General features: G+C 39.8%; 1 protein-coding gene and 1 pseudogene across 1 annotated transcript in view; one reads left to right on the forward strand and one right to left on the reverse strand.

Annotated features, from left to right (window-relative positions):
* Nucleotides 1–18870, forward strand: part of LOC121656997 (NACHT, LRR and PYD domains-containing protein 3-like) — a 40738-nt gene extending 21868 nt beyond the window's left edge. The window contains exons 7-10 of the mRNA XM_042012348.1: nt 3975–4148; nt 7784–7957; nt 18055–18101; nt 18232–18870. Coding sequence (XP_041868282.1) covers nt 3975–4148; nt 7784–7957; nt 18055–18101; nt 18232–18773 — 937 coding nt within the window. The 3' untranslated portion in view covers nt 18774–18870. The remainder of the gene's footprint in view (nt 1–3974; nt 4149–7783; nt 7958–18054; nt 18102–18231) is intronic.
* A 4635-nt stretch (nt 18871–23505) lies between these two features.
* The window catches only part of LOC121649630, a 133868-nt pseudogene continuing 131501 nt past the window's right edge, over nt 23506–25872 (reverse strand).

Consider the following 25872-nt stretch of genomic DNA (forward strand, 5'->3'; position numbering starts at 1 on the left):
GCATGCTAACATGCTAGCTAACATGTTATGTTGCCATGGGTGTGTGTGTTAAGGACCCAACAAGTATGAATACTCTCAACTTTGGTGCAGATCCCATGTATTTCTATGGAGATATGAGCAAACCGTGTTTCATGGCGAGAAGGCTTTTTTCCGTCGGTTGCCACAGTAACACGCTTTTACTATTAGAAAGATTTGAGGAGCGTTTGGTCCCCAACTTGTCAGGAAGCTTCCCACCAAGTTTGGAGTCACTTGCACGAATCCCCTCAGACTAGTTCGTTCAAATATGATGCGTATAAAGTGAAAAAAATGGGAAAAAAATGGACGTACACTCCAAGATGGCGGGCACCCTTTGCCATGGCAACATGTCTTCGATTGACTTTTTTGCTCGACTTGGGGTGTTCCACGTGTGTGCCGAGTTTCGTCTTCATACGTCGAAGTAGACTTCCGGGACCCCATTCATTTGGGGATTTTTTTGGTGTCTAGGTGGCGCTGTTGAGGCAATTTTGCATTGAAGTGTATGCAGACCTTAGAATATCATAAGTTTCGCCGAGCTTGACGTGTGTGCCAAATTTCACAACTTTCATTGGTGTTTAAGGGGTCAAATTTAGCCTCGAAGCACTTAGAAAAATAAACATTTCAACAATAATAGGGTTCTCCCATACTTCACATGGCTCAGACCCTAATAGATAAATTGATTAAATAAAAATAAATAAATGAGAAAAAAAAAAACAAAGTGAAAACAAAACCACAAAAAAGAAATACACACACTCATACAAAAAATGGATTGCCTAAATTAAAAATTTACCAAAATACCCCCAAAATGAAATACCTAGATTAAAGTTACATCTGTTCTAATTGCCATATTGATACAAAATACAGAACCCAAATGTCCCTCTGATGTGAGGGGCCCAACATGTTTAAAGTAATGAACCTGATAAAGGTACCAAAAAAACACAACACCAATCAAAACAGATGCTTTTTAACATCAAAGAAAATAAAATTAACATTGAATTCAATAATAGTGTAATAGTATAATATTACAATGTTAATAATATAATAGTACTAATAGTGTTTGTTTTTTTGTTTTTTTTTATTTGGTGGAGACTCCGTTATGTTAGTAAAATATTATGATTATATGACACTAACTTTGCAAAATGGCCAGGAAAATTAAAAACGAATCCAGTCCTGTCAAAGTCCTCTGGATTAAAATGACAGCTGCATGTGGATTGAAGGGTCGTTTCCTTCTGTCTGTGATCTTTTTGTCTCCTTTCTTCTTTCCCTTTTGCTCTTTTTGCTATTTTCCATCTTTTTCTGCCCCCTCCGGTCAGGTCCAGCAAGATTACATAGATTCCGTGATTCAAAGTAAATAAATAAATTAATTAATCAGATTATCAAGAGGAGCCTTACCCATAGGCCTCCCCTTGGCAGAGCAAATTTGTTCAGCATGATAAGAAGGTGCAAGTCCATGAATGGCTTTAAAAACAAACATTAAAAGTTTAAAATCAACTCTGAAGTGTACCGGCAGCCAGTGGAGGGAGTACAGAACAGGAGTAGCAGCATTCTGCACCAGTTGCAGCTGATTGAGTGTGCACTGGTTCAGACCGATATAAAGAGCATTGCAGTAGTCAATACGTGAGCTAATAAAAGCATGCATAGCCTTCTCCAGGTTGTTCTGACAAAGGAAGGGTTTGACCTTGGCCAGAAGACGGAGCTGGAAGAAGCTGGCTTTAACAACACTGTCAATCTGTCTGTCATGTTTCAGACAGTTGTCAAACTTCACTCCCAGGTTTTTTACATCTGGTTTACAGAGCGGACCAAGAGAACCGAGATCAGGTACAGCCTCAAACAAGTTAGGACCAAACAAAATACACTCAGTTTTGCTTTCATTTAGATGCAGAAAATTCTGAGAAAGCCACATCTTAATATCCGCCAAAGAGTTTTGTATGAACACAAGTGCACTGGGATTGTTAGGACCAATGGGTAGGTATACTTGAGGGTCATCTGCATAAAAATGAAAGAACGGGTTATGTTTGTAGATGACGGAGCTGAGAGACAACATATAAAGAGAAAACAACAAAGGCCCAAGCATGGGCCTTTCTCTGGCCATCTCTTAAGCTTTGTTAGCTTAAGAGATGCATCTAATTCATTCAGTTCATACCATATAATTCAAAACCACCTCTTACTGGTGAAATGTTATCCCTTGTTTCTTGGTTCCGGTATTTCTTTCATGGGAACATCCATATGCAACACAAAAGTCTGGCACACATGCACAGTCAGATACAGTTCGACTGATCTGACTGGGTCTGACTGCTTGTCAGAAATCCCGGCCCAAGATGGCGGCCTGGTTCTCATGCCTGACAAGCACAAATGCAGCATCTGCGTATATCTATGGGTAGGGCTTTGTCAATTTATACTTCTGGCTAGAAAATAATGTAAGTGTAAACAATATTAGAGAGTACAGAATGAGCAATCATCACTCCATCGGCTGCATTTTGAAATACATTTAAGGATGAAAGATGTGAAGCAAAGAGGAGGGAAAAGTTAAAATGATGAGTATTACTCTGTCTTCAACTGTCATGATGTCCTGTCACTCCTAGTTTTACTTTGTCAGAAAAAAACAAAAACGTGACTCAGGCAATAACAGCCACTCACTGTGTTGTTATGGAGTAACATGACTTCAAGACTATTTGTGACCATTATATGTTTATAATGCAGCTCTTTTTATGATGACATGTTTTAACATTTGAGAAAAGCGTCTCTGGTTTTTACTTTGGTTCATATAACTTCATGGCAATAAACATAATGGATTAGAGAAAATGTGATTTAACATTAAAGGTCATCAGTGGGTTGCATAAATAATGTTGTACCTGTGACTTCACTCATTATATTGCTTATAGACTACACCTATGGTCCATATCTAATGATACATTCATTAGTACAACTGGTAGCTATATTAATGCGTGCTCAACAGGAAAAATATCACAATGCAGATTTAAAATAATATCAAATAAATGGTAAATGGTAAATGGTCCGTATTTATATAGCACTTTACTGTACCTGGAACGATACCCAAAGCACTTTACATTATACATCACATTCACCCATTCACACACACATTCACACACTGATGGCGGAAGCTGCCATGCAAGGCGCTCGACCACGACCCATCAGGAGCAATTAGGGGTTTGGTGTCTTGCCCAAGGACACCTCGACATGAACCCGACTTGGCCGAGGATCAAACCGGCAACCCTCGGGTTACGAAACGACCTCTCTGCCTTGCTGAGCCACGTCGCCCCACAAATAAAATAGAAGTTATTTTATTCATTTATATTTTTAAACTATTTGTCCAATTAATCAGTTATCAGATTTTTTTCTGCCAAATATCAGAATTTACATACTCTACTACAATCCAAATTGGTCGGGCTCTATAAAAAATCCAATGAAATCAGATGTGTGTCTACATACACTAACACATCAGAGTATTAGGGATGAATGGAGTTGTGTTATTGTGATTTCTTATAACCAGATTGTCTGATTGTTAACTCCAGTTAACTCTGTTAACTCTTGTTAACTCCAGAAATCAGATCAGGTTGTTGGTGTGCATGTACACTGTCTTGTTAATGGTGTGACATAGTTCCACAATCACAAAGCTCATGATGTGCTGATAAATGCTAAACTCTATTCGTCTCTGATCTAAAGTCAGCCCCACCAGTCAACTTGATGGATTATTTCTGGAGGTACATGATAAGCTTTATTGTATGAATCAAATGTTCAGACTGTCACTGAGTCTCTGCAAATTCTCTGCCACCATGCTGAATCCTTGTTCACTCATGGTGACTTTGAGCATTAAAATTCACCACATGGACATGATAACAAGGTTATAAACCAGATTTTCTCTATAAGTGGTCCTTCAGTCTGCATCCACCATGAGGGTTATATATCATTTGTGTTTTTCTCTGTAATGTTGTTTTCAGGCTGAGTGCATGTGGTCTCTCAGAGAGAAGCTGTGGACTTCTGTCCTCCGTTCTCAGCTCCCAGTCCTCCAGTCTGACAGAACTGGACCTGAGTAACAACGACCTGCAGGACTCAGGGGTAAAGAAGCTTTGTGATGGACTGAAGAGTCCAAACTGCAAACTGAAAACTCTCAGGTCAGGATTCATCAAACTGAAGGTTTAAAATGAGTTTTTATTAATAACTAATAGAAAAGCTGTGAAAGGTGTTTGTATGATTGTCTCTGATTTAGGCCTCTTACACCACATGAACTTACCAAAACCAGTGACCGGTCCCACATCCTGAACCTGTCAGAACATATAAAATCTTGGTTCAGGTTCTGTGAAAAGTTTAAGGTGCTTAATAAATAGATTTTTTGAGATACATTCAAATAAATAATTGGATGAATTCTAGAGCTGTTTTTCTATTTAAAAATGAGGGTTGAATATTCATGCAAAGTTGTTTAATTAAGTTAATCCTGCTCATTTTTTATATGTTGCCATGGACAAGAAATAAAATAATTTCTACTCAAACTAATTTAATTTTAAAACAACTATAATCAGCTAGAGTTTTACCGATTAAATGCCCCAAAATTCTTACTTTCTCATAAAAATTTAAATTTTGTAGCACGCTTATGCTAGAACAATCTCGGTATACATGAATCAGAGGGGGTCATATTTGATGGAGTTTATCACTAAATCAACTCAAATCAAATCAAACTTTATTTATAAAGCACCTCTCATGCCACAGGCAACACAAAGTGCTATGCATGATTAAAACATTCATGCATTTTAAAAACAAAACAAATGGGAAATACATAATAATAGAAACACTCACTCAAAGTATTTCACACAGCCGCACGCACACACACATATGCACACACACACACACACAGACACACACACATACACACACCAAGCAGCCCCCCCCCCCCTCCCCATTCTATACAAACATGATTCTCTTATTTCTGTCTCAAACTGAATGTTATTATTATTATAAAATACTAAAAGTTATAAGCATCCGGCCTGATGCTGCTGTGAGGAAACAATATCAGTCTCATGGGGATCCATCCACACCAGGGGCCAGTCCACCCATGTCTGACAGCTGCAACCACCCCCATCAGGACAGACAGAGGCCCACACCACAGCCAAAAGGCTGTAGTGCAGGGCCCCAGCAATCACCACGGCAGCAGGCCCAGACCAAGTAGGTAAAACCCCGGCGCACAAGGAAAAGACTAAAGTTACAATTTGAATATGCCTGACTATAGATGATCCCACGATGAAAGCATCTGGGCTTTGAGCATTTGACCCGGTTTTGACAACTGACATTCCAGTCAGCAACCGAAGGCGACATTCTAGAGGACCCCACAGCAACGGCAGTAAAGGAGGACGTAGTCTCTGGGGTGGAGGCTCTGGCTGCAGGCACTGGGGGAGAGGGGCAGGCGGTCGTCGCAGTGGATATCCCCACTGCAGGGGATGCAGCAGAGGCAGGCACAGCCGAGGAGGAAGCAGTCTTCGCCACGGAGGTTCTTGCTGTAGGCGCCACGGAAGAGGAGCCGGCAGTCCTCCTGGTGGAGATCCCTGCAGTGGGCGCAGGGGAACTTCCACAGACTTCACCAGCATGTTCATGGCGAGTGCAAAGAGGAGGACCAAGATCATACATCTGGTGATAATCCCCTTTTCGAGTTTGTGCTAGTCGGAAGTTCTTCATCCAGAAGAGACTCTCAGGCTGAAGTTGGCATAGTAGTCTGGGATAAGGTCTCTAAACTTCTTTGGGAAGTAACATTACTCAAGGTATATGCTCTCCCAGGGAGCAACAAATTATTTTTTAAGAAACAATTTGAATTGATAGCATTGGGAAACACAAGGAGTTTTCATTTTTGGAGATGATGTTAATGTACAACTACAACCTAAACTAGATACTTCCAACTGGTGCCAAAGTCCAAATGGCATTATGATCCTGCGAATGCTTTTAGAACTGGGTTTGATTGATGTGTGGAGACAGTCTCATCCAGGTGAAAAACAATTTACTTATTACTCCCCATGCCACTCAGTATATACTCGAATTGGTTACCTATTTATGTATAAATCAGACTGGCATGGGGTCAGGGACTGTAAAATAAGGACTAGGGGCTTATCTGATCACTTGAGTGTTTGCTTAACTTTGCACTTAACAGAACAACAGAAAAAATATTAACACCAGCATTCTAAATGAAAACTTCAATACAGACATAGATCCAACAGGAATTTTATACATATTTATAAGATAATGATAATGGAGAAATCTTAATCACTTAATGGGATGTAGTGAAAACTGTCATTAGAGATGTCATTAAAATTAAAATTATTGCCCTCACGGCCTATGGGAAAAGGGAAAAACAGAAAAGACTTAATGAACTGCAAGAGGAACTGAAGTCTTTAGACATTAGACACACTGAACAAAATGATCCCCAGAAATAATTAGAATAAACAAAATTAAACAAGACATAAATGTTATAAATGACGAGGAAACTGAAAGAAACTTAAATTTACCAAACAAAAGTATTATAAGATGGGGTCTAGGACAATGAAACTTCTTTCCTGGATGGTATAAAAGAAACAGGAAAAGAATATGATTTATAAAACTAGGAACCCTGAGTTGTGAAAAAATTGCAGTAAACCAGAGAATATTCAACAGGCATAAAAAGACCTGTATGCCCAACCTGCTATAGCAGATACTACAAAAATGAAGATTGTTCTACTGGCATCTTATCCACAAGTTCTTTATTATGTTGATCTCCCATAGATGGTAGATCTTGTTGCAAAATATCTATCTGAAAAGAAAGAAAACAAAGAAATTAAATCTGACAATTATCAGTGGTGGAAGTATAAACCTCAAAAGATTACAGTGCACATCAAACAAAAAATGGGAGAGGGAGTCAGAAACACAAATATCAGAGGAGACCTGGATGGAGATATGTGACACTCAAGTAATCACTGCAAACTTAAGATCATTAAAATAGTTTGGCTGGGAAAATGTAGTGAGATTTTTTTTTATCACTCTTAAAATAACAGCTACGCAAACAGGCATACAGAGTCGTGGCCTCTGTTGGATAGAATGTGGTACCACCATGGCTAATCATTGCCATGTCTTCTGGGCCTGCCCAAAAATTCAACCATACTCGGGGGGAGTTGCTAATGAGATAAACAAAATAATGGGAGTGGAGCTAGATTACTCTTTTGTTACTTTATATCTTGGCAATAAACCTAAAACATTCTTACATTAGGACAATTACTCATTGAAGATGCTTTTGGCAAGTAGCAGGAAAGCAATAACCCAAAAGGGGATGCAGGTTGACCCTCCAACACTGGTCCAGTAGCATGGGATAGTGAAAGAAATCTATGGTATAGAGAGACTTTTGCCTTAAGACTCGAGTTGGAGAAATGTACAGAATATTGAGAAAAATTAATTGTGTATGCATTCTGTTCAGAATAGTATGATACTGTATCATGACAGAGATAATTGTATTGTCATTTTCAATACAACTCCCATATTAACCTCATGTTCTTATATTTGAAATAAATGTTTGAAAAAATGCATTTTGTTGAGTGTCAAGAGTTGTGCGGAATGATGTTATGATAATGTTTGTCCACTAGATGGAGCTCTGACTCCATTCAGTTCTCAGTCCTCACTGCTCTCAGTAACTACAGCAGTAGTTGGAGCCAGACAGCACTACAAGGGTGAGCAGAAAGGAGCTTAATGACAGGTACATTTATACAGACATTTATGTTTTTCTTTGCAAATTTCTCTCCAGGCTGAGTGTTTGTGGTCTCTCAGAGAGAAGCTGTGGACCTCTGTCCTCGGTTCTCAGCTCCCAGTCCTCCAGTCTGACAGAACTGGACCTGAGTAACAACGACCTGCAGGACTCAGGAGTGAAGAAGCTGTGTGATGGACTGAAGAGTCTGAACTGCAAACTGGAAACTCTCAGGTCAGGATTCATCAAACTAGAGGTGTAAAATTATTTTTTTATTAATGACCAATAAAAAAAACCTGTGGAAGGTATTTTTATAATTTTCTCTAATTTAGGCCTCGCACACCACATGCAAATACCAGAACCAGTGACTGGTCCCACATCCTCTTAGTACATATAAAATCTTGGTTCAGGTTCTGTGATAAGTTTAAAGTGCTTTACAACCAGAACTTAAATACTTTGAACATATTATCCATAACAGAAACACTTTAGCTTTTGATACACTATCATCACAATATGGGATTAACAGCAACAGATTCTTAGAATATCAACAACTCAAAATCACTGAACAGAGCTGGAACTTCCTCCAATGGTAGCAGATTTTATGGACCTTTTTGCGATATTTGAGAGTTTTTTCGAAATGTAGGTGTTTCCATTACCGTATTTTTATTGCGATATTTAGATTTTGCACAATTCTAGGGGTAATGGAAAAGCACCTAATGTTTAACCTTCTATTAACAAGAGTTGCTACTCCTTTTTGCCTAGAGTTATAACATCTGAGTACACATGTGGAAACTGAGCTGTTGAAAGAAGATGTATTGTTGAGTTTCATAAATGAGTTTCTTGAAGGAGGACAATGTATGCGCTTAATTTTCTGCATCTGATTGAAAATCTTTAACCTCTTTTCTATGGGGCTATTATTGTAGCAATATTATCTACAAATCCGTGTTGAAAGTCACAAATGCATACAGAGAGTCGTGTATCCGTATCTTAATTTGTGTGTGCACAGTTGGATTCGCAAATGTGTAAATAAATCCACAAATGTGTGATGAGATTTCTGTGTCTGTACAAGAATCTGCAAATGTGTAAAACAACTTGTGTGTAACCCGGTTTGCAAATGTGTAAAAAAATTCCACAAATCTGTATTTAAAGTTGCAAATGTGTAGACCAATCTGTAAATGCGTGCTAAGATCTGCACATGTGCAGACCGATCTGTATCCACAGAGAGACATGAATGCCTGGAGTATTTCAGCTACAAGACCCAGAAATACAGACAAATCGCTGGTTACGAGTCAAGCAGCTTCTGGATTGGCTCTCTCTACACACGTGGATTTTGCTACACTTGTTCCGTGAGAAATCCACAAATGCGTGTCAGGATTCGTATCCGTAACGCATGGGTTTGCGTGCCCTGACCGCTGGCTCACAGGCTGCCTCACTCCGGCTGCCGTTGGTTCGCTTGCTCTGCTGCTGGCGGTAATATAATTACTGCGGTCAAGCCAGCCGCCTTTCGTTTTCGCGTAGTCAAGCCAGCCGCTCCTACATTTTCAGTGCGCACCTACCGTCAGTTTACGGTAAATGCAAGCGTACTGCTGCAAGGAAATTATTTCCGGTTCACAAAATAAAAGCACGAATTTAAATGTGTATTATCAAGTGATGTTTTAAGAAACTGATTCACGTTAACTGTAAACTATCGGGGTATACTGCTAACATTTACACTAAATAAATACCTTAGAATGTATGGAGTTGAAAACAGTTTTATCTATCTATCTATCTATCTATCTATCTATCTATCTATCTATCTATCTATCTATCTATCTATCTATCTATCTGTCTGTCTGTCTGTCTGTCTGTCTGTGCTAATAAACATATACTGAGGCCTTAAAGCAAATACTAAGTGGTGTATGTTGACCATCCTTGACGGCACTATCATTCTGGACTGCTTTGGGGTCAATAGGTCACATGACCTCAAAGCTATTGAGCAAAAATGCTCATATTTACACTTTAAAAATCATTTAAAATATATTAAGACCTTAAAGCAAATACTAAGTGGTGTATGTTGACCATCCTTGATAGCACTATCATTCTAGACTACTTTGGGGTCAATAGGTCACATGACCTCAAAGCTATTGAGCCGAAAATGCTCATATTTACACTTTAAAAATCATTTAAAATATATTAAGACCTTAAAGCAAATACTAAGTGGTGTATGTTGACCATCCTTGATAGCACTATCATTCTAGACTGCTTTGGGGTCAATAGGTCACATGACCTGGGAGTTATTGTAATAACTTTTGAAATAACATGAAATATATATGTGTGTGTATATATATATATATATATATAATACATTTTATTTAAAAACTCCTTTCAAAAAACCCAAGTACACTTTACAGGAGAATGAAAACATTTAAAAACATAGGAGAGAGAAGTATACAAAAAACTAACAAGCAAAGCACTAACAAGCAAAACAGACGACAACAGTGTAATGGTGAGTGAAAAACTAGATGGCATAGGACTGTCTGAACAAGTGTGTTTTCAGTTTAGATTTAAAGAGAGGGAGAGAGTCTATGGCACGAAGATCAGGGGGGAGGGAGTTCCAAAGACGGGGAGCAGAGCGGCTGAATGCTCTACTCCCCTTAGTGACAAGGCGGGCAGGGGAACAGAAAGTTGAAGAGAGGTGGAGGAGCGGAGTGAGCGGACAGGAATGGAAATGTGTAGAAGCTCAGATATGTATGGTGGAGCATGATTGTGAAGTGCTTTGAAAGTGATAAGGAGTATTTTGAAATTAATTCTTTTTTTTATGGGAATCCAGTGAAGTTGTTGCAGGATGGGGGTGATATGATGAGTGGAGGGTGTCCGGGTGATGATTCGAGCTGCAGAGTTTTAAAGGAGCTGCAGTCTTTGGAGGGCTTTGTTGGGGAGACCAAAGAGAAGTGATTTACAGTAATCAATTCGTCAGGTGACAAGGCTATGGACGAGAATGGCAGTGGTATGGGGGGTAAGAGACGGACGGAGACGGGAAATATTTCGCAGATGAAAATATGCTGACCGAGTGATATTATTAATGTGGGACTGAAAAGAGAGTGTGCTGTCAAGGACAACACCCAGACTCTTTACTTGAGGGGAGGGAAGGATGGTTGAATTGTTGATGGAAATGGAGAAACTATTAGATTTGGAGAGAATATGGGGCGTGCCTATCATTAGGACTTCTGTTTTAGAACTGTTGAGTTCTAGGAAATTGGAAGAAAACCAAGAATGAATTTCTTGGAGACAGTGGGTAAGGGAGGTTGGTGGAAGTGAGGAAGATGGTTTGGTAGAGAGGTAAAGCTGGGTGTTGTCCTTGTAGCAATGAAAATGAATATTATGTCGACGAAAAATGAAGCCAAGTGGAAGAATGTAGATGATGAATAGTAGGGGCCCCAGGACCGAGCCCTGGGGCACACCAGCAGAGACAGGGTAAGGGTTGGATTTGTGTGATTTAAGTTGAACAAACTGTGTGCGGCCAGAGAGGTAAGAAGTTAACCAGGTGAGAGGGGTGCCGGAGATACCGATAGATGACAGTCTGTCAAGAAGAGTGCGGTGAGAAAGTGTCAAATGCTGCTGTGAGGTCAAGAAGGATGAGAATGGACAGTAAACCAGAATCTGAAGCTATAAGGTCATTGGAGATTTTGAGGAGTGCCGTTTCAGTGCTGTGGAGGGGACGAAAACTGTACTGAAACTGCTCGTAAATATTGTTTGTGATGAGGTGGTTATGAAGCTGAGAGGCAACAGACCTTTCAAGAATTTTGGAAATGAAAGGTAAATTGGACATAGGGCGTAAGTTATTAAAATTGGTGGGGTCCAAACCGGGTTTTTTCAGGATAGGTGTAACTGTAGCCGTTTTAAGTGCAGGAGGGACGATTCCGGAAAGTAAAGAGGAATGAATGATGTTGGTAATGAGAGGAGCAAGAGAGGAGGAACAGGTTTTGTTTTTTGTTGTTGTAATTAGGTTACACATGTTAAGGAAATGTTTTTGTTTTAAAACTATTTGAAAAGTGCCTTTAAGATAGTTTGATATTGATGTGTAAATAGTTACAGTAAATATATATATGTTTACCATTTTTGGTCATTTAAATATTATTGTCTTTGTTTATTTGTTATTATTATTATTGTTGTTATTTTCAATTTTATTGGTGCTATTGTTGTTCTTATAGTGATGAGGTAACACATGTTGAAGAATTATTTTTCTTTTAAAACTATTTGAAAAGTTCATATACCATTTGACCATTCTATTTATTTTATTTAATTTTATTGTTCTATTGGTTTTAGATCTACTTTACTTCCAAATATATATTTTGATAGACATTTTGAGAGTGACATGTGTAAATAGTTAAATGTATATATTAACTATTTTATGGTCATTTCCTAATTCAAATTGTTATTATTACTAGTATTATTTTTATTTATTATCGTTGTGTATTTATTGATGTTGTTTTTGAGGTCATTTTAATGTTAGATATCATTATCATAATTTTTTTCCCCACAATGCTTAAGTTACACATGTTGAAGAATTGTTTTTGTTTTAAAAAGGTTTGAATTTGAGATATCTGAAGTCCTTTTACTGTGTGACCACTGTATATATTGTATTTCATTTCATTATTCTATTGGTTTTTGATCAAATTTACATAACAAATGGGAGCATTTTCGGCTCAATAGCTTTGAGGTCATGTGACCTATTGACCCCAAAGTAGTCTAGAATGATAGTGCTATCAAGGATGGTCAACATACACCACTTAGTATTTGCTTTAAGGTCTTAATATATTTTAAATGATTTTTAAAGTGTAAATATGAGCATTTTTGCTCAATAGCTTTGAGGTCATGTGACCTATTGACCCCAAAGCAGTCCAGAATGATAGTGCCGTCAAGGATGGTCAACATACACCACTTAGTATTTGCTTTAAGGCCTCAGTATATGTTTATTAGCACAGACAGACAGACAGACAGACAGATAGATAGATAGATAGATAGATAGATAGATAGATAGATAGATAGATAGATAGATAGATAGATAGATAGATAGATAGATAGATAGATAAAACTGTTTTCAACTCCATACATTCTAAGGTATTTATTTAGTGTAAATGTTAGCAGTATACCCCGATAGTTTACAGTTAACGTGAATCAGTTTCTTAAAACATCACTTGATAATACACATTTAAATTCGTGCTTTTATTTTGTGAACCGGAAATAATTTCCTTGCAGCAGTACGCTTGCATTTACCGTAAACTGACGGTAGGTGCGCACTGAAAATGTAGGAGCGGCTGGCTTGACTACGCGAAAACGAAAGGCGGCTGGCTTGACCGCAGTAATTATATTACCGCCAGCAGCAGAGCAAGCGAACCAACGGCAGCCGGAGTGAGGCAGCCTGTGAGCCAGCGGTCAGGGCACGCAAACCCATGCGTTACGGATACGAATCCTGACACGCATTTGTGGATTTCTCACGGAACAAGTGTAGCAAAATCCACGTGTGTAGAGAGAGCCAATCCAGAAGCTGCTTGACTCGTAACCAGCGATTTGTCTGTATTTCTGGGTCTTGTAGCTGAAATACTCCAGGCATTCATGTCTCTCTGTGGATACAGATCGGTCTGCACATGTGCAGATCTTAGCACGCATTTACAGATTGGTCTACACATTTGCAACTTTAAATACAGATTTGTGGAATTTTTTTACACATTTGCAAACCGGGTTACACACAAGTTGTTTTACACATTTGCAGATTCTTGTACAGACACAGAAATCTCATCACACATTTGTGGATTTATTTACACATTTGCGAATCCAACTGTGCACACACAAATTAAGATACGGATACACGACTCTCTGTATGCATTTGTGACTTTCAACACGGATTTGTAGATAATATTGCTACAATAATAGCCCCATACTTTTCCCTTGTACCAGCTTCACACACATTCCAAGTAACACACTTGAAAGTGTCCCACATCCGACATATAAAAAGAGAGCTACATGTATTTTATTGAAGCATGAGTGTGTGCATCCCACTTCCTCTCTGTGTGCATGTGTGTCTGCCAGCTGAGTGTGCAACATGGACATACAAAACATATTAAACATATTAAATGTCTGCATGTGCACTTGCACTGTTCCCTTCCTTACTGCACATGTGCATTTGTGTAAATCATGCAAAGTGCTAATGTGTGCTAGCAAGCTGGGCTTGATGTTCAAGCGTGTGAGTGCGCTGCAAGTTGCATTAGTATAATGACAGGTGGGATTACCGTTTACTGTGAAAAGGTCAGAGAGAAGAAGAGTGAGAAGTGGAAAAAGCAACAGTGCCAAGAAAAAAACAACAACAAAAAAAAACTAAGGAAAAAAATAATAAAAAAAACACATTTCCTCCTGATGGGAAACAGGACTCTTCGTCGGTCTAGAATCTCCCTCGGATGTTGGTTGTTTATGCTGAAGTTCATTCCCTTAAGTTCGCGGCCCTGGTTCTTCACCTGCTCCTTCTGTCTGAAGCTGACGAACTTGGCTACAATGGGTCTTGGTCTGCTGGTCCTGGGTTTCCTCCCACCCAAACGATGTACTCTGTGAAAGAAGATGTTTTTCACCCTTTCCTCCGGAAGCTTCGGGTGAGTTTCGAAGAAATTTAGGGGTCCTCCTCTAGAATCCCTGCAAACACAGGATTCTCTCTCATGCTCCGCAACTGCAGCTTGATCACCGTTTCTTTGATCTTCTTTTTTCCTCAGAGAGTCGGGTCAACCTGTCACTGAGGGATTTTACAGACATTCTGAGGCCGGCATTCTCCGCAGCAAGGGTTTCTGCCTGCTTCTGGCTGAATTTCATTTACTCACGTAGCGCTTGGAATTTTTTGTGCAGAATCACCACCAGACTCAAGAGCGCATCCAAACTATATAGATAAGTTTCTTATCTATGGAGATGTCTGAGTCGTTCCCAGGTGGTGAAATAGCTCCTAGTGAATCTTCATTTCACTGTCTCTTGGCCTTGGACGAAGTGGATGGGGTAGATGTGTGATTTGGCTTTCCCTTGACGATTCTGTCATAGCACCCATCTATAAAATCTGTCAGGCTGGCCAAATCCTCCACACTGTGCTCCAGAATGTACCTAAGAGATGCTTTTTTCCTACTTTCAAGATTGTTTTTATTAGAATGGCGAAAACACAAATAAATGAAACGTTTGAGCTCCCTGGTTTGAATCTGCTGTCTCACCTGAACTACGTCACCTACAACATCAGCGTCACTTACCTGCCCTGCAGCGTCACCTAACTGTCAGTAATTTATTTCATCATTTTACTTTCTTCATTTCCTGTGTGAATTTTTCCCAGAACCTGCTGCAAGTCTTCTCTAGTACATAAAATATTGCTATCATCTGCGAATAGAATTAGTTTCTAATTGGGGATTTTTGCCCCACTTTTCCTGGACATGCTCCTGCCTGGCCCCCTATCACAACCTTTCTAGACTTGCCCCTGCATCGCTGAAGTATAAACCCTGTCTACCACCAGCCAGCTACTGTGTTAGAAAAGGCCCTGTCAAAAAAAAAAAAAAAAAAACTTTGGGGAAAATATGTGAGGGTGTGACCCATGAACACTTCCCTCCTTCTCAGCTGAACAATAAATTAAAGAGAGAAATGCTAATCTGCTGATCACCGACAGCCGTTGCTGCAAAGATCGACTAGAGCAGACACGTTGCAAAATGCAGCTGGACTGTTGCAAGTTTCAAAAAGAATGCTGGAAACGTGTGGGTGTGGAACTTTCTCACCGGGAAAACAGTGTGTGTTAAAACACCCCTGTTTTCCATGGAGGCAACATCCATGACATGCTGTTTATTCTGAAGTCCATCCATAGAGCCACCCGACTGATGTCTTCCATTGTTCTTTTCCAGGTCCCGCCGTCATGATAGAGACATGACGGATGTATGGAGCTTGTCATGCCATGCATGCATTAATTGAGTCAGCCTCTCTCTAACTTCACCAGGCTGAATAAAGGAGGATTGATGCTTTTAAAAAGATACAACAAACATGATAGAAACCTAAAATTTGACATTTGTCACAAACTGAGACATTAAGTCATAAACTTGGAACAAATGAAGACACAAAGCCAATAATGTCAGACAGGTCCAGTTTTTCTGAACATCTGATGACATTCAGCTTTAGTTTCACAGCAGTTCTCTAAGAGTTTCTGTCATACGTGTTGTTTTCTGCAGCCTGTCAGGATGTCTGATCACAGAGGAAGGCTGTGCTTCTCTGGCCTCTGGAGAGACCTCCAACCCCTCCCATCTGAGAGAGCTGGACCTGAGATACAACCATCCAGGAGACTCAGGAGTGAAGCTGCTGATGGCTGCACTGAAGGATCCACACAGACTCAGGTATGGAGAGGCTGCTGCAGCCACACAATGTCTGATAGAGGAGGAAGATCTGCAGACATTTTCTCTGTTCTTCACTCAGTCCTGCTTCATGCTGGATATGAGTGTTATATGAACAATCACACATGTAGGAGCCTTTTTTGTTGGCTGACAGCAGATATTTGAGTAGGAGAGTCTCCAAGGAGAACATGTATAGGAACAGTGATAACTGTTGGTCAGAGTTTCTTCAGTCTAGAAACATCTCGGCAGGTTAAAGGGACATTCTGTCATAGAAACATCTTTTCTGTCTTCTGACCCTGGATCAGACACAGAGATGGTCCAGGAAACGTTAGCTTGGCTCAGCACAAATATGTAACCAAATATAAAGAAAATCGTGTGAACAGTCATGTTCATGTAAAGTTCTCTATATAAATCAGTCAATGTGTAAATGTGCATGTGTTGATCAGACCTGTATTCCTACCTCTGTATAGATACATTTAAACAAATGATGGATGAAAAGCTTCCCATGAATGATGATGGTCAGTGGTTTTCTGACTTACTGAAGGCTCCTGATTCTGAATCACAGCAACACGCCCAGAAAATTAATTTAGATGAGATACATATAGAGTAGGAATTATTTTGGTCCCTGAAGACTCGTTCCCTCTAGATTCTTTCATTCATGTCATCTTCTGTTGATGCTGGTGCTCCGTGCAACATCACACATGAGTGCTGTTGCAGTATTTATCAGTTTCCTTCAGTTAGCTGCACACAGCTGATCAAAATGATGGAGACTGTCAGTGGAACACCTGCCCCTGATCTGATCTGAAAAGAGAAGTTAGACTGGAAGACACAATGTTGATTCAGTCATGTGATAACGGCTGGATCGGATGTTGGAGGAGGTGATTGGAGATGGCAGTGTGTGTGTGTGTGTGTGTGTGTGTGTGTGTGTGTGTGTGTGTGTGTGTGTGTGTGTGTGTGTGTGTGTGTGTGTGTGTTGTGATGAATATGATAATGGTTACATCAGTTCTGCTGGTTAACATGAAAGGACTCAGTATGTTCACAGCTGATGTTGAGGAAAGATGAGACAGACTTTCCTGAATCCTGTCACATCCTGTATTTCAGCAGTTGCAGCTCCATGTCTGACCACCAGAGGCAGTCTAACCTCTCCTCTTCACTCAGGACTTTAGATCTTTGATGATCCCATGGCGCTGATTCAATAATTACTAATTCAATAATCCATCAGATGATCAATCAGCTTCAATAACAGTGTAGATGTTGGAGTCAGTAGAAACTGGGTGATGTGACTGCACTTCAAACTGGAAATGAATCAGCAGACTGGATCAGATGTGGTGGTGAGTTGATGCTGCTGATCCCTCTGATTTGTTCCTGCTTTAGAAAGAAATGTGTTTGTGTTCACACAGCAGCAGGATCTGCAGTAATAATGTGAGGGAACAAATCCTAAGTGTGATGATGAAGCAGCTGTTAGTGGTCAGTAGGAAACAAGCTGTCACAGCTACAAACACACACATCATGGCCTCAAACAGAGTCTCTGACAGTCATTTAGCTTCATGTGCAGGAAAAGAAGCCACTTTAACATTTCCCAGCTGAGTCAGAACAAAGAATCTGAGCCAATCTGGTCTGCAGAGGATATTATTGTCAGAAGCTGATCAATAAGACTTCAGGGCAGAGAGAAGATGCAGCTCTTGGTTAGATCAGGAGTTTCTGCAGAGTTCTTCATCTGTGAAGAGATGAAAAGGAGAAGATGGTTGAAAGAAGAAACTGTGACTTCCACAAAGCAGTTCTGTTGTTGTGGGTGTGGACCAATCAGCTTCCTGATTCTGCTCTTTCTAGTCTGGAGATGCTCCATTCAGGCGGACGAGTCCAGATGTTGGACTGTTCCTTTCTCAGTGTAGAACAAAGTGTGTATGAGAGCCATGTAATATCCATGTTAGCATGCTCTGACCCCTCTTCTTCTTTCAGAGTGGAGCCTGCTGGAGAACCATGGTTGAGACCAGGTCTAGAGAAGTGTAAGTGTGTTTTTAATTGGATTCATCACATTCAACCATCTTCACACTGTCCCATCACTCATTCATCAGTCAGCATCAAAGTGTCAAGAGATCAATAACTGCAGCTGGATTGTGTTTGTCTCTGCAACAGATTCCTGTCCACTCACAATCAACATGAACACAATGAGCAGAAACCTCAAACTGTCTGAGAACAGGAAGGTGACACATGTGATGGAGCTTCAGTCTTATCCTGATGATCCAGAAAGATTCGACTTGTGTCCTCAGCTGTTGTGTGAAAATGTTCTGACTGGTCGCTGCTACTGGGAGGTTGAGTGGAGAGGAGATGTTTTTATATCAGTGAGTTACAGAGAAATCAGAAGGAGAGGAGATAGAGACTGTTGGTTTGGATTCAATGATCAGTCCTGGAGTCTGAGATGCTCTGATGATAAAGGTTACTCTGTGTGGCACAATTACAGGAAAACAATCATCTCCTCCTCCTCCTCCTCCTCCTCCTCCTCTGTCTCTAACAGAGTAGCAGTGTATGTGGACTGTCCTGCTGGCTCTTTGTCCTTCTACAGAGTCTCCTCTGACTCGCTGATCCACCTCCACACCTTCATCACCACTTTCACTCGTCCTCTCTATGCTGGATTTGGGATCTGGTATAGGTCTGGTTCCTGGGTGTCTCTGTATTGAGTGTAAAGAGTCTGATGGTAGCAGAGAGGTTCTGACTGGTGAACAGATAGTTCAGTCTACACATGTCTGTGTCTTTCACTCAGAAACATCTTTCAGATTCATGGATTCAATCATTTTCTGTGTGAAACTCTTCTAAATGTTTCCTTGGAAACTTTTTTGTAATGTTTTGCTTAATTTCTCACCACAAATGTTTGACTTTCTACTTGAAATGTAGATTTTAAAGATTTTTGATTAAAAACTTTTACATATACAGTATATTTTGTTTATTTTAATTCAAATTATTTTAGACTTTTTGTGAAAATTATTGATGTCAATTAAAAATGAAAAAATAATATAATCTCTCTTAATTCCAGTCATGTAGTTTTAATATATAATCTCAAATTTAATTTAATCTAATTTTATTTTTTATTTTGATCTACTAACTCATTGGAATTTTATTTTAGATGTTTTAATTTAATTTCTTTGTTTCGTTTAATAAATCATATTATTTTTTTTATTGCAACTCATCTTGAATCCTTTTTCTTGATGATGATGATGATGATGATGATGATAATGATGATGATACTCCAGAACTAGGGGAAATCTGGACCGGCAGCAAGCAGTAAAAAGGCTAGGGAGTGCTGTGTAGCAGGAACACCATAATTCTCAAAGAGAATGGCAGCCTGCGGTCAGCTAATGCACAGGTGTTGTACTGTTATTACTAAATAACAGCTGATCTTAAACCAGATATTTCTATCTTATTTTCAGGTGGTTGATGCAACAGTTTCCAACGTGCTTCCAATGTGAATGAATATTTTATTTAAGTGTCATACACTTGCGTTCCCAGCTCATATTGACTTATAAGACACTATTAACATTTAAAACACGAAGATCAACATACAAAGTAAAAACCCATCCCAATAACAATCACACTGAAGAAGACAGTTTTATTTATGACATGTTTCCTACAGATAAAGCAACTCAGTGCCTTACAGCTAACACAGATATAAACAAGATTTAACAGTTAAAAAATAAACAAATAAAAAAACAAATAAACATTTAAAGATAAAAATTAGATACAGAAAGAAAAAAAAAATTAGCTGCCATAAGCATGGCCAAATAAATCCGTTTCCAGCCCAGTTTTAAACATTAACACACTAGACGGCTGTCTAGTCAGTTCGACTGATCTGACCGGGTCTGACTGCTGGTCAGAAAGCCCGGCCCAAGATGGCGGCCGTGTTGACGTGCCTGACAAGCCCGAACGCGGCATCTATGTGTATATATCTGTGGTTCACATCCCTTCATATGCGTTGGTATGCTTATTGTCAGGCTGTACAACCGGAAAGGTGGACACAAATGCAGGTAACCATGTAAACGGTTTAATTAAGCTCAATCCAACAGAGAAAACCAGTACAGACTTGGAGTGGAATGAAGTGTCTTATTCTCAGCATTTCATAATTAGAATTAATTAAAATTACATAGATTAGGATTATACAGGGTTACAGCTGTAAACAGACTGCTATTTACTAAGGTAAGGGAAAACCCTGGTCCTTGCTTTGTCATCATCATAGGGGTGATTTGAGCAGCACTTCGTGTGGTCTCTCCCTTAGACACCTGTTTGCCATGGGTGACCCTACCAGGGGCATGAAGCCCCCAACAACATAACCGCTGGGATCATCAGGACGCACAAACTCCTCCACCACGATAAGGTGGCGGCTCAGGGAGGAGAATACTATTATTGTGTTTTGAAAATCCGAATTCTTTCACTGCATGTTTAATTTCATCACTGTACAGATCAGGGTAAAAAGTACATATGAAATATATGCTTGATACATCTGATGTCTTTCAGACAGAGTGAGGCAGATGTTTTTGAAATTTTTCTTTTTCTTTTTTTTTTTTCAAATGCCTGGCACATCTCTTAAAGTAGAAGTGTTTACTTTCAAAATGTATCATCTACATCCTAATCAGTGGGCCGAATTTTCAAATAAGTGCTGGATAATGACATTGGGGGCCGCACAGCCCTTCAAGTGCTCACCAGAGATAGCCAGACTGCCATTAGGTACCAAGATGAGATCCTCAGACCCTTTCTGAGACCATATGCTGGTGCAATTGGCCCTGGGTTCCTCCTAATGCAAGATAATGCTAGACAACATGTGGCTGAAATGTGTCAGCAGTTCTTGCAAGACGAAGGCATTGAGGCTATGGAATAGCCCACCGGTTCCCCAGACCTGAATCCAACTGAGAACATCTGAGAAAACATGTCTCGCTCCATCCACCAACGCCACGTTGCACCACAGACTGTCCAGGAGTGGGCAGATGCTTTAGTCCAGGTCTGGAAGAAATCCAGATAATAAATAAATTTGATTTCCATTGATAATTTTTGTGTGATTTTGTTGTCAGCACATTCAACTATGTAAAGAACAAAGTGTTTAATAAGAATATTTCATTTATTTAGATCCAGGATGTGTTATTTTATTGTTCCCTTTACTTTTTGAGCAGTATATATATATATATATATATATATATATATATATATATATATATATATATATATACATAAAGTATTATTCACACACCTTAGACTTGTTATTTGTTGACTGCATGCTGAGCACTACTCATGGCATGGAAGTGTTTTGTTTTTTTTTGTTTGTTTTTTTTCAATTCGGGTTTTTCTACTTTTTTGGGGGGCTGGTGGCTTATCTCATTAATTGAGAAAAACAGAGCTTTTTTGTTTTATTAAAATAATAATAAAAAAAAATTGCTAATGCCTTTCTATGCCCACATGGTGGCTATAAATGGTCAGGTGAACACCTATAATAAACATCATTCCCTGATGGTTCTGGAAAGAAAAAGAAGAAAGAAGAGGAAGCTTTTGAGGTTTGAGCGATCCCGATGGATCATGTTGACAAATGTAAAAATGTTTAATTGGTGGGCACAGCGTGGGCATTACTTGTGTCAGAAAGGCAGAGTAGTGGCAGCAGGTGGCAGACGCTGTCATTGCAGTGTCAGAAGGCAAGATACGCCAGAGGTATCGGAGGTATGTGGCTGGATATCTCAGTCAGTAGAGCATCTGTCTGCCATGTGGGAGACCGAGGTTCAAATCCCACAGGGGTGCATATTAACTCCTTCCACTTGGGGCTGTAGGCAAGATGCTACAGCCCACAGTAAATAATTTTGGAGAAAAGCGTCTGCTAAATGACAGTAATGGTGCCGGTAATGTAGTCTTTTGTTTTAATGTATAAAATAAATATGTACATCTGAGAGTAGCAGTTTATTTAGTATTAAATAATATTTCTTTATAGTTCCTGGGTGTTCCAACTGGGTCAGCGGTGCTGCAGCAGTGGTTGGAGAGGGTAAAGTCCAGAGACTCCACACAGCACCGAAGCAGCCGTGTTCTCAGAGGAAGTCCTGCAGGTGCAGAGGGACACAATCAACACCATTAACAATGTGGCCAAGGAGTTGTGGGAAATGGAGACTGTCTTGACAGAAATTAGGACAACAATTAAACAAGGATTGTGTAAGAATAAATAAATAAATAAATGAAATCCACATCTTGTGTGTTTCATCTCTTCTAGACACTCCAGTCTGTCCAATTCTACTGGATTTAAGAATAAATTACCAAAGCTTACTTCTCCCATTTTATTTTACTGACTGGTAAATGTTGGCAGCAGACTATACACCTCATCATTTCCTTGATTTTATTCTGTACCGTTGGTGTCGTAGTTTCCCATTTTCCCAGATTTTGTGCCTATGCCATTGTCACAGTTTGCCTGGAGGTAGGAGCATTCTCATGTCAAATTTGGTTTTCATAAATCTCAAAAGTTAACTATATTTGGTGTTTTGTTTTTTTTTACCTATGCTGGCTTTATGCATGAGGCCCCTCTGTCCACCTCTGCTGTAGAGACTTCCCTCGAACCTGAGAGTACAACATTGAGTCTCAAACTGGAGTTCAGCCCCAGTCCAACAGGTCACATATAGTTCTGTCCCAGTTTAATGGGTAATCCTGTTTGTGTGGATCTGATCATACTACTTTGGTTCCTCCAAACTGCAGGGAACTCTGACCTCTCAGAGTCCTCAACATGAAAACGTGCAGCAGACAGATATCAGAGCCGTTCTGGTTCCGCTGCTGGTGATCAGTCCCTTCATGGACTTCCTCCATCTTCTTATGGATCATCATCATCTAAATGCTTGGTGGTCCAGCAGATCTGATAATTTACTAGAATGAAATAAAACTTATGTAATATAATAAAAATAAATAGTTATATGCAAATTTGAATATCAAAACCACATAAATGGAAATAAGAAAAAAGAGAAATTAGATCATCATATTAATTTTTAATTAAATATCAAATATTTTCACAAAAAGTCTAAAATAATTTTATTTAAAATAAACAAATTTATAAATGAATGTTTAATGAAAATTAACCAAAAAAAATGAAAAAGTAGAAAGTCAAACGTGGTGAAAAATGAAGCGAAACATTACATTCTAAAGCGAAAATGAATCTTTAATTCAACATGTGAAAATGTCAGAAAGTCCAAATAAAGACAGAATGAAGCAAACAAACTAAGAGTGAAACACTGGGAGGATTTTCATATCCAGCATCATGAAGTGGAACTAGCTGCAGCTGATATGAAGTGAACACAACATCCTGATATTCAGTGTGAAGCTTTGACTGGAAACAACATGTGGATCCTGGAAGAAGCACAGCTTCCATCTTTAAAGGACTGGAAGAGGAAGAAGTTTCCAAGGAATCATTTAGAAGAGTTTCACACAGAAACTGATTAAATCCATGAATCTGAAAAGGTGTTTCTGAGTGAAAGAGACACACATGTACAGACTGAACTATCTGTTCAGCAGTCAGAGTTTCTCTGCTACCATCAGACTCTTTACACTCAATACAGAGACACCCAGGAACCAGACTTGGAAAAAGACCTGAAACCAGACCAGGACCAGAACCCAAATCCAGCATAGAGAGGATGAGTGAATGTGGTGATGAAGGTGTGGAGGTGGATCAGTGAGTCAGAGGAGACCCTGTAGAAGGACAGACAGCCAGCAGGACAGTCCACATACACTGCTACTCTGTTAGAGACAGAGGAGGAGGAGGAGGAGGAGGAGGAGATGCGTGTTTCTCTGTCATTGTGCCAGACAGAGTAACCTTCATCATCAGAGCATCTCAGACTCCAGGACTGATCATTCCTTCCAAACCAACAGTCTTTGCTGGTTCCTCTTCTGCTGATTTCTCTGTAACTCACTGATATATTAACGTCTCCTCGCCAATCGACCTCCCAGTAGCAGCGACCAGTCAGAACATTTTCACACAGAAGCTGAGGCCACCAGAAGAATCTGTCTGGATGATCAAGATACAACTGATGCCCCTCAAATGTCACCTTCCTGTTGTTGTCAGACAGTTTGAGTTTTCTGTTCACTGTGTTCTTGTGGATTGTGAGTGGACAGGAATCTGATGGAGAGAACAAACACAATCAAGCTGCATTTATTGATCTATTGACACTTTGATGCTGAATGAATGAGTGATTGGACAGTGTGAAGATGGTTGAATGTGATGAATCAAATGAAAAACACACTTACACTTCTTCAGACCTCCTGGTCTCAACCATCGTTCTCCAGCAGGCTCCACCCTGAAACGACGAGGGGGGTCAGAACATGCTAACATGGATATTATATGGCTCTCATACACACATGCTTTGTGGAAGTCACAGTTTCTTCTTTCAACCATCTTCTCCTTTTCGTCTCTTCACAGATGAAGAACTCTGCAGAAACTCCTGATCTAACCAAGAGCTGCATCTTCTCTCTGCCCTGAAGTCTTATTGATCAGCTTCTGACAATAATATCCTCTGCAGAGCAGATTGGCTCAGATTCTTTGTTCTGACTCAGCTGGGAAATGTTAAAGTGGCTTCTTTTCCTGCACATGAAGCTAAATGACTGTCAGAGACTCTGTTTGAGGCCATGATGTGTGTGTTTGTAGCTGTGACGGCTTGTTTCCTACTGACCATTAACAGCTGCTTCATCATCACACTGAGGATTTGTTCCCTCATATTATTACTGCAGATCCTGCTGCTGTGTGGACACAAACACATTTCTTTCTAAAGCAGGAACGAATCAGAGGGATCAGCAGCATCAACTCACCACACTTCTTCCAGATCTCATCTGATTTTTAAATTAGTAATTATTGAATCAGCACCATGGCAAAGCTCTAAAGTCCTGAGTGAAGAGGAGAGGTTAGACTGCCTCTAGTGGTCAGACATGGAGTTGCAGCTGCTGAAATACAGGATGAGACAGGGTTCAGGAAAGTCTGTCTCGTCTTTCCTCAACATCAGCTGTGAACATATTGAGTCCTTTCACGTTAAACTGATGTAACCATCATCATCTTCATCACAACACACACACACTGCCATCCTCATTCACCTCCTCCAGCACCTGAACCAGCCGTTATCACATGACTGAATCAACATTATCAGTGGTTATCAGTCCATTCCTACGGGACAGTAGGGCTCTACTCTGCCCCCTAGAGGCTCCAGTAGGTCTTTATCATCTATTTACATCACTGATCAGGAGCACTAATACAGGAAGACTCCTGATGCAGTCCGACAGGAATCCAGTCCACCGGCAGGTCTGAAATCTTTAGGTTTACAGTTACCTGGAAGTCATGTGGTTGAGTGTCTGTACATCAACAAAAAGTGGTTTAAGACCGTTGTCATTAGAGAGTCGCTGTGTAGATCTAATATTGAACTGTCATCAGTATGGTTGCGGCCCTTTAATCTGCCAAAGGAATTCCCACACTTTTTTTTTTTTAACCCTGTCCTGTCCAGCATCCTAACATACAGAACGGTGGTCTGTGTGCCATATTTTGCTAGACAGATTTGCTCTACCAAGGGAGACATGTTATATACATGGCTGCCCTTGATATTTTTATTATTTTTATTGTCATCTTATTTTCTTTAGTTTTTATACACTACCGTTCAAAAGTTTGGGGTCACTTAGCCATGGGATTCAATAGGGAAGTCACCCCAAACTTTTGAACAGTAGTGTATGTCAGTGCCAAACCTGACAGGGAGATAGAGGAAGAGTGAAGAAGAAAAAAGAAAAAAAAGGGGGGGGAAA

Source organism: Melanotaenia boesemani, chromosome 2 (genome assembly GCF_017639745.1).
Source record: "Melanotaenia boesemani isolate fMelBoe1 chromosome 2, fMelBoe1.pri, whole genome shotgun sequence".
Lineage (NCBI taxonomy): Eukaryota > Metazoa > Chordata > Actinopteri > Atheriniformes > Melanotaeniidae > Melanotaenia > Melanotaenia boesemani.